General features: G+C 40.2%; 1 protein-coding gene across 2 annotated transcripts in view; it reads right to left on the bottom strand.

Annotated features, from left to right (window-relative positions):
* Positions 1-5,032: 5,032 nt before the first annotated feature.
* dscama (Down syndrome cell adhesion molecule a) overlaps positions 5,033-12,842 on the bottom strand; it is a 92,831-nt gene continuing 85,021 nt past the window's right edge. Inside the window, exons 26-33 of one of the 2 annotated variants that reach the window (XM_044371278.1) lie at positions 12,398-12,688; positions 11,357-11,533; positions 11,200-11,230; positions 10,979-11,094; positions 10,693-10,851; positions 9,606-9,803; positions 9,150-9,452; positions 5,033-6,987 (exon numbers count right to left, since the gene is read on the bottom strand). In XM_044371278.1, the coding sequence (XP_044227213.1) occupies positions 6,608-6,987; positions 9,150-9,452; positions 9,606-9,803; positions 10,693-10,851; positions 10,979-11,094; positions 11,200-11,230; positions 11,357-11,533; positions 12,398-12,688 (1,655 nt within the window). In that variant the 3' untranslated portion in view covers positions 5,033-6,607. The remainder of the gene's footprint in view (positions 6,988-9,149; positions 9,453-9,605; positions 9,804-10,692; positions 10,852-10,978; positions 11,095-11,199; positions 11,231-11,356; positions 11,534-12,397; positions 12,689-12,842) is intronic. The other variant, XM_044371279.1, reaches the window with a different exon arrangement.

Raw genomic sequence — 12,842 nt, 5'->3', positions numbered from 1 at the left:
TGTTGTGGCTGCAATATTGTCAACTATATACATAAAAGACTCTTACAGTATGTGCAGCATGTGCAAGAGATCATATTAAAAGGGATTCATTATTTGTACAAATATCTATTGTGATCTTATTTAGGTCAAAAACCTTTTTAAATAGGTTAAACAAGAGGGTGAAAAAGCATTTTTGATTATTAGATACTTTAGCTTTTGCCTTTCTAATGAAGTAAATCACTGTTTTATTAGATCACCACATACAGTACTCTACAGTTAGAAGATCCTCATTGACTGCACATTACTACAGGACATTTTCTGATTGATTTCCCAACTATGTGGGAATTGCAAACTTATCAGTGATGGTGTGTTTGTAGTCCCTGCAGGAAGTGCAGCAACAAGACAAAACAGTTAATGTGCCAGCAGACTTCAAAATGACATGAGTGTGTTATGATCATCAAAACGTTTGGTTAAGGTTAGGCAAAGATTGTGGTCATGGTTTAACAGAAACTAGTTTTGACTGGTGGATGCACTGTTGAGGTCAGATGCTTAAACTTTGCTGCCTATATGAACATTAAACTACTTAATGCATAAACAGGGAATTTAGGTAGTTTGAACAACATTCATCTGGAGATACATCTGAGACTTGAGAGTGATGTTTGCTTATTGTCTTCTGGATTTAATTAGATTTTCTGTAGCAAAATAGCTGGTGACTATGATAGTTTTCAGCCACAAACTTTTAAGTTTCATGTTTTCCACAAGTTAGCTTCTGAGCAGTCTCTGCTCATTGTCAGCTATGGAGAAGAATGACAACAACAGTTGCTACTTTTTATAAAGAGCAGTGGGGCGGGTCAGGGTGAAAGTGTATGCAAGGTTTAAAATATGTGCAGCCAAGTATAAAGAAATAAAGGGGAAATAAACTTCTCAAATGAAGCGTTCTGGTATGCATGTGTGATATTTGTTTCATCAACTTGGGATTGATGTCATTTTTTTGATCAGCTTCAGTGGATCTGAGCTTATTTTACTGATTATCTCATGAGGTGGTGCTGACGTATCCTGTTTCATCATCACCTGTTGACAAATACAGGTGTGTAACATTATCATATCTATGAAGACCATATTTGGTTGATGCTCACACGAGGAAATACAGAAGAATGAACTTGTGGAGATGAGACAGCAGTTTTTCCAGGCATTTCTTCTTTAAAATCGTAGATAGCTGACAATAGATGGGCTTCTCTCTTCTAATCTCTTATTTTTCACTCAGATTTGATAAGATCCACTGACTGTCTTGATCACCTACCACCAGTCATAAATGTGCTTTAGTCTGTATAAATGAGTGTGAATTTATAACCAGACTGAATTTGTTATATTTTGTATTGAAAAATGAGACTGAACAGATCACACTGTACTTCACTGTAGAAGTTTCTCAGTGCCAGCTCGTTAAAAATCTAGAGGAAATCACCTCCTTCTCTTGTCAAGTTGAGAGGAGAAAAAATATCTTGAATCCAGTAATTGAAAACATAAACAATCCCAGCTGTCAGCACTCATTGTTCCAGTTCTGCACTGGAACATGCATCCATGTTTATTACTTAATATTTTCAGAATCATTTCCCCAGCAATGCTGCCAGTGGCAGCTTCATATTTCTCAGGCTGATCAGAGGGAAGAATTCAGTTCGCCTGAACCTTATTTATGACAGCAGTTATTAACTGCCAAGTGTGGTGGCAAGTAAATCTCTGTCACCACGCTTAATTTGTTGTGGACTTCAGAGGTGGATGGCAGATATAGATGTCATGCTGAGTAATACGCCTTCCTGCTAACTCCCTTCTTGTGATATAAGACCATGGAAGCAATTTAGCAGTCAGGACATGTGGAGGCTCAGGCAGAGGCTTCAGAGTGGCAGGTTGGAAAGTTCTCATTTAATAAACCAATTTAGGAAGGAAAAAGTAGATTCTTTATAAATTCAGTTTTATAATCCACAGTCATGTTTAACTGTAGGTAATATGAGTCTTCAACAGTCTGTGCAGGAAAACTCAAATTTCCTCTTTGTGCTTACACCTACAGTAGTTCCTGTCTGAGCCATGTAGATGGTCCCATGGTAGAGGGACAGTAGAAAACAGAAAATTGCTGAAGCCTCTCAGCAGATTCAGCTGAAATTGAAATAAATGTTTGCAGGGGAAGAGGACTGTAGATTTTGTCCCATATTGCTCACACTAAAACTGCTTTAAGAATGGATCTCTTCATTAGCCAGTGTGGACAGGAAGACCAATCACAGCGTCCAGTATCTCTGTCACTGTACATTAGGGCATGTGAGTATTGTTTTAAGACAGACTTGAAAAAATGTGAACCAGTGCTTTAAAATGAAGGATTTCAACAGCCGATAATGTTAAGCACATTTTGTAACGAATGGTTGGAATTCACTTGTATGGTGTACCCACTTTTCACTCAGTCCCGCCCTGTAATTGCCTAGATTTCCCATAATGCCTTTTGACAGCTATGAGGAAATTGGCAGTGACCAGTATGTCAGTATAGCCACTGTAGCTCACTGACAAGCATGTGGATCAGGGATATGTCTATAGATGTACAACAATTCCATACTTGATACTAACTGTATATAGTATATACTAATAACACTCTCTGTGAAAGCCACAACTCAGTGGAATGCCCTCCCTTATGATATGAAGAACTGTAATTCTATCAATACATCCAAGGCCAGACTAAAACATGTACTGAAGACCAATCAGCTGTGTGAGTCTAGTTTACATTATTAATTTCTAATTGACATTGTGGGTGTATGTGATGTGCTGTTGTATGTAGCTTTGTATTTTGTATGGTGTGTTCTGTGTGTTGTTGTTTTTGTTTGTATTGTTTTGTTTTTTTTGTTTGTTTGTTTTTTTTGCTTTGTACTGTTTGTTGTTGTGCTGTTGTATGTTTTGATTGTGGGGGACAACGGATGCAAATTAGCTTCGAGCTAACTCTGGTGCGGTACATCTTTAATGTTTAAAACTGCACACTGTCTCAATCAATAAATCAAATCAATCAATATTTTTCAAAACTTTAATAGTTATTTTTTTTCTCTGAGGTTTTCATCAAGCTGATTCTCCACCATCTATTATTAGTGTCAGTTTTTTCCAGCTGTGAGTTGCTCCTCCGTTTGCTGTATGCATTACACTGTGAGAGAACAGTGTACACCAGCAGCACTCAAAAATCATGTTGTTTTAGACTGAATACAGCGTTTGTTTTTATTATACTTTATTTTTTCTAATTGCATCGAATGCTGATCTATTGGGGCTCTGTTGGTGGGGAATCTGGTTTCTAACAGTGTGATTGTCGCTGTGTTTCTATTGAATATTAGTCTAGAAAGTACTTTTTTAATTTGAGGCACTGACACAAATAATTGGTGTCAACTATATAAAGAGCTCTAAAAAACATCCTCCAATAATTCAGGTAGTTTTAAGCCTTTTCCACAGCAGCAGTGCAGAAAAAAACAATGTCTAAAGGGAAGAAAGGGGAAGAAAGGAAAACCCTAAGACACACAGCCAAACAATAAAATGGCCCAGAAATGCAAACCAGTTGATTTTCTTCTTTGAATGTGTTAACTTTTCGAATGCTTGTATCCTATAATGATGTCAAGTTGCTGGATTGTTTGCAATCTGGAGAGAAAGGTAGACTTTACTAAATCTGCGTATTGATTCACATCATTTACTCAATTATCTAATAAATTCAAATTTTTTCAGTCAGACGCTATGTTAAGGAAAACATTTCCAAATTTTGAGATTACCCCACGACCCATCCTTTTTATGAACCTTTCATGCTTCCTCCAGACTCAAAGCAGCTAGTATCAACATTCATGAAATGCTTCTCTAATTCTGTTCCTTCAGATTAGGGAAGCCTGCGCCAGCAACCTGAATTCAGAGGTATCAGCAGAGTTCTGGGAAGATGAAACATCTCAGGTTCGTTATTGTCCTATTAACACAGATCAGTTACAGACTGACTCAGTACAAGGGGACACATAGACTGTGTTACTGAAAAACAAAACTGAACCACATCTTCCCATCATTGTCCTCTGAGTATGTGAAGTGGTGCTCTGCTGAAGGGTCACTAGCACATCTTTTTGGGTTTTCATTATACTTTTAAGCCCAACCACGACCTGGCCATCTTTGGGTGCTCCGCAGAGACTTTTGCACTTTTGTACTATGTGCAGATTGCTCCACACCAATGAATGGTGCTCACTAGGAAACTTATTGAAAGTGGAATTGGAAAAACTGCATCTGTACAAACCCAATACACAAAATAGATGAGAAAATATGGGGGGTCTTCTTTGGTATAGCATCAAATTGTCCCACATTATGTACTTGGCCGCAGTAGTGAGTCTGACCTGTTGTTTGTTGTTTGTTGAGTGGGTGAGGTGTTTAACATGACTCTTTTATTTATGTGACTTTGCTCTTGAGATGTTACCATCTTTAAAACATTATGAAAGATGGTTTATTTATCATCTTTTCAATAGTCTGGCAGCCTTCTTGTTCTGTTCATGTTCTGCTATGTGTTTTATTTTCTCTATATTGTTTTGTTTGTCTCCAATATAGTATTTTGTATTATAGAATTGAAAACTGTGAATAAAATATTTTAAAAAATGGATGTCAAGTTGCTCTGTTCATAACCTCACATAGACGCAGTTTCCAAATGGCACTCGAACACAGCAAGCTGATGTTGGCTGCAAAGATTCAAGAGGAAAGTTAATGGAAGAGGATGAATAAGTGAGCCACACAACACTGTACAACACTGCCACCTGCAGGCAAAGAAGCTACAAAATCACAGAAGATGTGATCTGACTGACCAACTTTAGAAAACTGTCATTACTGAGACATCGCTGTCTACCTTTAGGACGACTGGCTTCTGTCAGGATGACAACAAGGCGAGGATTCAGGTCTCCTGTTGACATTCGCAGAGCCTTGAGCTGCCCTCCGTGCGTCTGCTTCACCTCCACACCACCATCAGTCATTCATGTCAAACCCGTGCAGGACACTTTGGGGAACAGCCATTTTATTAATCAAATTTGAACTTTGTGTTAGTTTCTCTTTATTCCAGTGCCACCATGGTGAACACCCATGTTAAAAATAAAAAGTGACATTTTTTTTTGTTGTTAAAATGTATAATCATAATGAAGACAGTTAATCATAGAACTAATCATAGAAACTGACATAATGACCTCACAGCATTTTGGATCAAATTTTTCTCCCTTCAGGGGAAAACTCAAGAAACAGAAAGAACAGAAATGGGCCAGGGTAGACAGTAACAAAAAACAGCTTCTTACGTATATCCACATTTTTTTTGAGATATTTCCCATAGACAGTATAGGTTTGGTTTGAAGGGGGGATTCTGCTGGATTGTCTCACGTTTTTTTTTCCCTGTAGAGGAGCATCACTGCAATGCAGCAACAGTAAATCTACTGAGGAGAGTGAGAGCCCTGAAGACTCTACCTAGTGCACTGAGAGTAGGGGGATCTATCTGGACACACTTGAGTCGGGGTGTTGTGAAGTGCAAACCATTAGTTCTCTAAACCTTCCCTGTTCTAGCTAACATCATTTACCACCCTGGCACACAAGCAGTGGTAAACTACACCTGAATACATAGCTGGAGTGTGTCCGGCCCTGTAAGTATACTCACAACATAGTTATTTTTCATCATTACAGTACAGTATAGAGCAATAGTTTTCATATACTTTTCATATCTTTTTTCATATTGCACCATCAGAGAATGGGACACAGAGAAAGATCAACAGAGACTCCATTTCCTAATTAAAACGAGATATGTGCAAACATGACTAAGGACTTTATTAACCAAATCAATTCTTCCCTGTAATATCCACAAATAAAAGTGATTTCTCTTTTTATATATATATTTATAGTAATAAGAATAATAAATCTTCACATTGGATCATTTCATAGTGTGACAAAATGCTCGACTGGGCTGTCCAGCCACGATCGTAATCCTCATTGTCTTTTAATTGGTCAGTCCCCATGCATCCATAGGAAATAGATTTTTTTTTTCTTCAAAAAAAGTAACAATTTGAGAGCAGCTGAAAAGTTTGGACTGGTGTCAATTGCTTTCGTTCCAAGTTTCATTCAGTGTTTCAGAAGGATATTCCATAGGAAAAAAATGACTCCAAATCGTCATCTTCCACTCCAGAAAAAAAAAAGATGTCCGGGTTCTTATGAAAACATTGTAGTAATGGTGATAATAGATCATTTGGTAATCAATAATTCATGATCATTAATAGCTGACAACTAACAATTCATAATCACTGATTAATTATAAAGAATTAACAATAATTAAGAATAAATAATGCTCCCTCGTTACTCAATTAGTTTGGCAAAGCTCCAGCTGGAGTCGTTTCCGATGAGTGAATTTTTTCTCAAGTGAAACAAAAAAAAAAAAAGAAAAAAAGAAATACAAACAAGAGATAAAAGAAAGCTCTAAAATAAATAAAAGGAGATTAGTAAAAGTGACCCCGCCCTTGGAGGGAGGGGACGTATATACAGAACTGCGTGGTGAAAGTCAGTTTACTGCACTTGAGTGTTAAGTCCAGTGTTAGAGTGAGTTCTAGTCCCGCCCTAGGTGCCCCTGCTGTTATACCAGCGTGTAGGACTTTGCGTAGGGGTTGCTGCTCTGTTTGAGATGTCCTCGCGAGTCCAGCAGGGACTCCTGGGAGGTGCTGAGCTTGGCTGCCTGGGCCAGCTCCGAGCCCTCTCTGTGGGGGAGTGTGGCTGCCGAGCCAGGCTGCCACTGGGCCACTGGGTCCCTGCTGGCCTGAGGGGCCTCTGTGGGTGTTGGGGGTGCCATGCGAGAGGGCCGCTTCAGTGAGCGACTCTTCTGGGGCTCCAGACAGGCCTGACCCATGGCTGCTCTCTCCCCACTAGCTGTCCCCCTGGATGACCCCGAGCAGGACATGCCTCGGTTTAACAGGAAGTCCATGCGCAGGTACGGAGGAAGGTGAACCAACTCGCCCCCTGGAGGACCACACAGAGATCAGAGTTAAGTATATCAGAAAACACATGCACATGTTCCTGTCCCAAATCACCTGAACTCTACAAATTACTTTATTTATGAACTTCAACTTCAAAAATAGCATTAAATATCTTTTTTATCATCTACTCACCTTGATAGGTGATGAAAACACACCTTTGTCAGCTTATCAAGCAATATACAAATGCAATATATTTAGTATACACAGACACGTAAGCTGTCTTCCTGTGTTCTTTCTCTGACACTAATTAAATAAAATAATATCAAATAAGTGATATGTTATAGTAACATAGTAAAAGTAGTAATAGTAATATGTTTCAATGTCTAGCATGTACACATATCAACTACAGATATTGACTTTTTGTCACTTTTAACCAAAATGGTCTTTTTTTTACAACTAACATAAATCCCCTCAGCAGTCATTAGTGTGTCTGAATAGGTTTTTATCTCTTAAATAGCACATTATTCAGAAAGGTTGGTTTCTAAATTGTGTTGTCTTGTTGAGACTGTTGATGTGAAAACAAAAATCGCCAAACCAATGCAGTGTTCATTTAGAGCTGTTAGCAACTCTATGAAATGAGTCGTATGTGGGTGTAAAACCTCAATCATACATGGTAGTAAAATAAATAAACAGAACTTTCTCATTCAGTTTCAACAGAGCTGCTTCCAACATTAGATTCTTACTTCTCATGAAGTTTTAGTCAGTGGTTTGAAATATTAATCGTACAATCTTCGAAATATTACTTGTCTTAGTGCTGCTTTTGATACTGTTGACCATTCGATACTACTGGACAGGCTGGAAAACTGGGTTGGACTCTATTTTGTTTCCATTGGCATCTACATATCTGAGCGAACTAGCATGAGGGTTGGAGTACCTCAAAGTTCAATTCTGGGACCTCTTTTATGCACCCTCTACATGCTCTTACTAAGCCTCATTATGCAAAAGAACAAAATCTCTTAACATAACTATGCGGATGACACTCGATTATACATAGCTCTCTCACCAAGTGACTACACTCCTACAGACTCACTAGGTCTATGCATTGACCAAATCAATGACTGGATGTACCAAAGTTTCCTCTAACTAAACAAAGAAAAAACTGAGATCATTGTCTTAGGTGCTAAAGAACAAAGGCTGAAAGTTGAGGCTCATCTTGATTCCCTTTGGAAAATCAAGTCAGAAATCTTGGTGTTATTATTGACTCAGATCCAAATTTGAACACCTACCTCAAGTCAATAACAAAATTGGCCTATTGTCATCTTAAATATATAGCAAGAATTGAAGGATACATGTCCAAACAAGATCTAGAAAACTAATCCACGCTTTTATTTCCAGTAGATTAGACCACTGTAATAGTCTTCTCTCAGGCCTTCTCAAAAAGCAGTTAGGCTGCTGCTGAGTTCTCACAAAAACTAAGAAAGCTAAACATATTACACCAGTTCTCAGGTCTTTGCATTGGCTACTAGTGTGCCATAGAATTAATTTCAAAATACTGTTACTTAATGGTTTAGGGCCAAAATACATCTCTGACTTGCTTCCATCCTATGTACTCAATAGATTTTTAGGTCATCAGGGATCAGGCTGCTAACTGTTCCTGGGATTAAAACAAAACATGGTGAAGCTACTTTCAGCTTTTACGCTACACATAGCTGGAATAAATTTCCAAAAGATCTTAGATCTATAAAAATACTCTTTTTTATGTCTTTCATACTTTTTAAAAAATCTTTTTATTTATCATTTTTATTTATATTTTATTTTTCTTGTATATATTTGATGTAAAGCACTTTGCATTGCCTCTGTGAATGACATGTGCCATACAAATAAACTTGCCTTGCCTAATATCTTGAAATGTTATATTGCTTTTCATTCAGATTGAATTTTCAAAGCAATGGTTCCCTAATTTCTCAACTTTAAGACAAACTTAACTGAGACAATCATTAAGTTGAATACATTATCAACACTTCATCTGGATTCACTGTTGGCATTAGAGACATGGTTAATGATTGGATGTCAATATTAGAGTTAAAGTTAAAGTTTAGGGATTAGTGTTATAAACATCATAATGAGGCCCGCTGTAATAAAAGGTTAGCATGTTGTCAGAATCAGGCTGAAACAGATCTGTGGCTCTTGACAGCACGGCCTCACCCGGTCTGTGGGCCTTGGGCACGGCCATGTTCATGACCCGGCTGACGTCCTGAGGCTTGGGTGGGGAAGCAGTGAAGCGGCAAATGCCTGATTCGGACGGTGTGCTGGAGGTCAGGCTGTCGGTGTAGTCATTGGTGCCCGCTGTCATCTGCTCTGAGGAAGTGTCAGAGATGAAGCATTCGGTGATGGTGAATTTGGCGTGGCGCAGCTGCTCCTCCATCTTGGCATGCTCATAGGCTCTGGCAAGCTCCTCGTAGGTGGAGGAAGCACTCTCTGTTGACACCATACTGCTCCGCGCACGGTCTGGACATGAGCCAAGGTTAGTGGAGGGATTAGTGTCAAGACTTAGTGGCACAATTGTTATGATGTAACTTTGTTAAAGTTGTGACACAACTGACACTGATCTGTTGTTATAAATGAAGAGTAATGTTATACTGTTATAAAGCTGCTGTTCACCTGTGTCCTGAGATGGGCTGACGCTGTAGCTGTCACTCTCCTTGTCAACAGAGCCTGCGACTCTGGGCGTGGGCAGCCTCCAGTCAGTGCTGAGAGTGTGGGAGGAGACAGGGGGATGTGGGCGGTTAAGGGTCCACTGGCTGGCATAGCGGTTGCGAGCAGCTGGGCCGGCTTTGGCTGTGCGGCGGGCAGTGGGGTCTGAGATTCAGGAGGAGAATGCAGGGTGTTTATGCAGGTCAGAGGGAGGACTAAACTTAATAAAATGGTCATGGTTACAATGATGATGTAATTCTGCACCTAATAGCTGCCACCACAGTTTCCAAAACCTGCAACTTCATTTCTAAACACAAAAGGAGCTTTTGACTGACGTTACCAACTATATAAGTGTTGTTACAAATACAGAAGTGATAGAAGCGAAAAAAAACTAAAGCACCAGCACCCCAACTTCTTTCATATCATACCTGACAGAATCTTAACAATCATCACAATGTGTTCTATCTTTCTATTAGAAGTTATACATCTACAGTGATAGAAGAGGGTTGAAGGATTCTGTGCAACACTTCCGTCAGTCAATTCATGTTGAATGGTTTATTGTGTAAATTAAGAACTTTGGTGACAGGGCTTTGACCTCATCACAAGAAAAGATCAAACTCAGCACAGCAATGATTATTATAATGTCTCCTCCAGAGGGGAAGTAGACTTAAAGCCTACAGGTGGATGCTGGGGTGGAGGTGAAATGCTACGTGAACAGCAGCAGCAGTGGCAAGCATGGCAGCAAAGGAGTGAGCAGAACACTAGTATAACAGCATGATTGAAAGTGTGCGGTGGTTATACAGCATGTTGCAGGGAGCATGGAGTTTAGTGGTGACTCGAGTTGACCGCAAGGAGGCTTTGCTTCACTCTATGTAATTACCAAGGCATGCAGAAAACACCAGAGGTAAATAAAAGCCACACTAATAGGGCAATAATCAATACGAAATAGAAAAAAAGAAAAAAACTTGATGGGAAAAGGAACATAGCTGTGAAAAAAGAAAAAACACACACATGTACATTTTATGTCTCATGAAGTTAAAAAAAGAGTCCGTACTGGACTTACTGGTTCCTGGTCTGGCATCAGACACATCTACCAGTGGACCGGTGGCCTGGGAGAGGGACTGGTAGTGGACAGTGTGGGTGACTGTGGATGATTTTTGTTTCTGTGTCTCTCCGAAGTCATTATCAGTCAGTAACACAGTGGACCTGTCATCTGTAGGCCAGAAACAAAGGCAAGCTCAGGAATGCAATAAACAGGTTCATTTGCCTAATGCATTACTTTATAAAAAATCAGTGCAGCATCCTGTACAGGAGCAATAGGACACTAGCAGCGTGCTTACCAACAGTCTCCATGGTGTCTCTCTCCTCGATCAGAAGCTGGGCTCTGGGGATGTCGATGTGCATTCTGAGCGTTTGTTGCTGTTTGTTAATTGGCTCTGCTGGACGTGTGTTTTTACTGGGGAACACAAAACAAAAATGATTTTAATTTGAGGAAATGTGTAGAGATGAAGTCTGCTCGGACAACAGCACAATGTGCGTACTGAGATACTAGTCTTCTTACCTCATAAGCATCTCAGCCAAACTTTTTGCATCTGGAAAACAAACAAAAAAAACCAAAACATTATTTCACTTATTTAACATTAAAGAATAGAGGCTAAAATCTGTCATGTGAGAGAAAAGAATCCTCTCCTATGTTAACGTGCCCTCTAACATCTCACCTCGGAGCCTCTTGAGCCTCTGCTCCCTCCTCCTCCTCCTCAGCACCAGCAGCCCGATGAAGATTACAACAATGCCCACCAACACACAGGAAATGGTCACCATCATCTTCAAACCTTCACCGCCTCCAGAGCTGTCTTCACTCACGTTGGGTGCCTTCACCAAAGGTGCTATGGTACCTGTGCACGGATCATATGTTGTGTGTTATGCTCAGTCTACATGGGCTTTAACACATCATTTACATGTAACAGAAAAATTGTTGGTGTTGCTGTAGGAATCCCAAAAACATAACTGCATGACAGCTACCATCAGCAGCTCGAAGCTGTTAGAGTAGAACAGTCACATACAGTGTGTCACCACATGCTGCTACACTGTTCATATCAGCACTTGATGTTTTGCCAAATTGAGAGTAATACATGGTTCCAAATCTCCCCGGCTACTTAAATGTGAATGAACTCATCCTTCATAGCTAAACACTGAGCTTGATTTTTCACTTTAATAGCTTTGGGTGTAAGTGAAGGAGGAAGTAAAGTGGTTGGTGTTCAGAGCTGGTTCTGGCTCCTGGGGTACGATGTGAGCTGGCAGTGATCACATCCTTCATCTCAAAGGAGATCATAGAAGTATTTAACTCATGTGGTGGCATTCAGTAGGCTTGTGATGGAGATGTCATAAACAGCAACGCACAAACCAGCTAAAGTCACTAGAGTCTGTTTTTTATTGCCCAATTCATCAAGGGAGCCTCATTCCTTGGAGCCTCGAGCTTGCCATTAACAGGAAATGTGATTTATTCCTCTTTGCCTCAAACTACTGCTGTGATCCAGTCTCAGTATGCTCCAGTTAGTGGAAGCTTTATCACAGATTCTCTACTTGTTCAACAGTCAGTGTTGGTGCTCACATTATACTACCTCTGGAGCAGCAGGTGAATCATGCAGGTACAGTACTGTGCCAGTTTCAGTGGGCCACGACAGTTATTTCAGTGACTCAGTTACCTGGAAAGAAATGAGTGGGAAACTGTATTGTTCTCTGCTAATGTGTCAACTCACTGCCGTCATAGCTGAGTGTTGCAAACTTGACTCTCTTCTCAGCGTAGCCGGCGCTGTTGTAGACTTTCATCTGCAGCTCGTACCAGGTGGCCTCCTGCAGGTCGTACAGGATGTAGCTCTTGGTGAGGGAGGTGCGCTGTGCCGTGGTCCAAGTGGGCGAGTCGACCGACCGATACTCCAGGGTGAATGAGGTGATCGGGCATCCACCATTATTCCAGCCGTTCAGGTTGAGCTTGACCCGAGTGGCGTTGATGCTAGTGAAGAGCTCCTGTTCTTTGGAGTACTGAGGTTCTGCGGGGGGGGGGGGGGGGGGGGGGATAGTAAGAATGAACCCTGGAGAAACTAAAGAACTGCAAAATATGGACACAAGTTGTGCTTTGCGGTAACTAACAGTAAGAATGTTATATCACTTACAATATGTTAAAAATTTAATGTAACTTGTTAT

The sequence above is a fragment of the Thunnus albacares genome, chromosome 13 (genome assembly GCF_914725855.1).
Source record: "Thunnus albacares chromosome 13, fThuAlb1.1, whole genome shotgun sequence".
NCBI classification, from domain to species: Eukaryota; Metazoa; Chordata; class Actinopteri; order Scombriformes; family Scombridae; genus Thunnus; species Thunnus albacares.
Note: the sequence above shows the minus strand (reverse complement) of the source record. Positions and strands in the feature narration are given on the sequence as shown.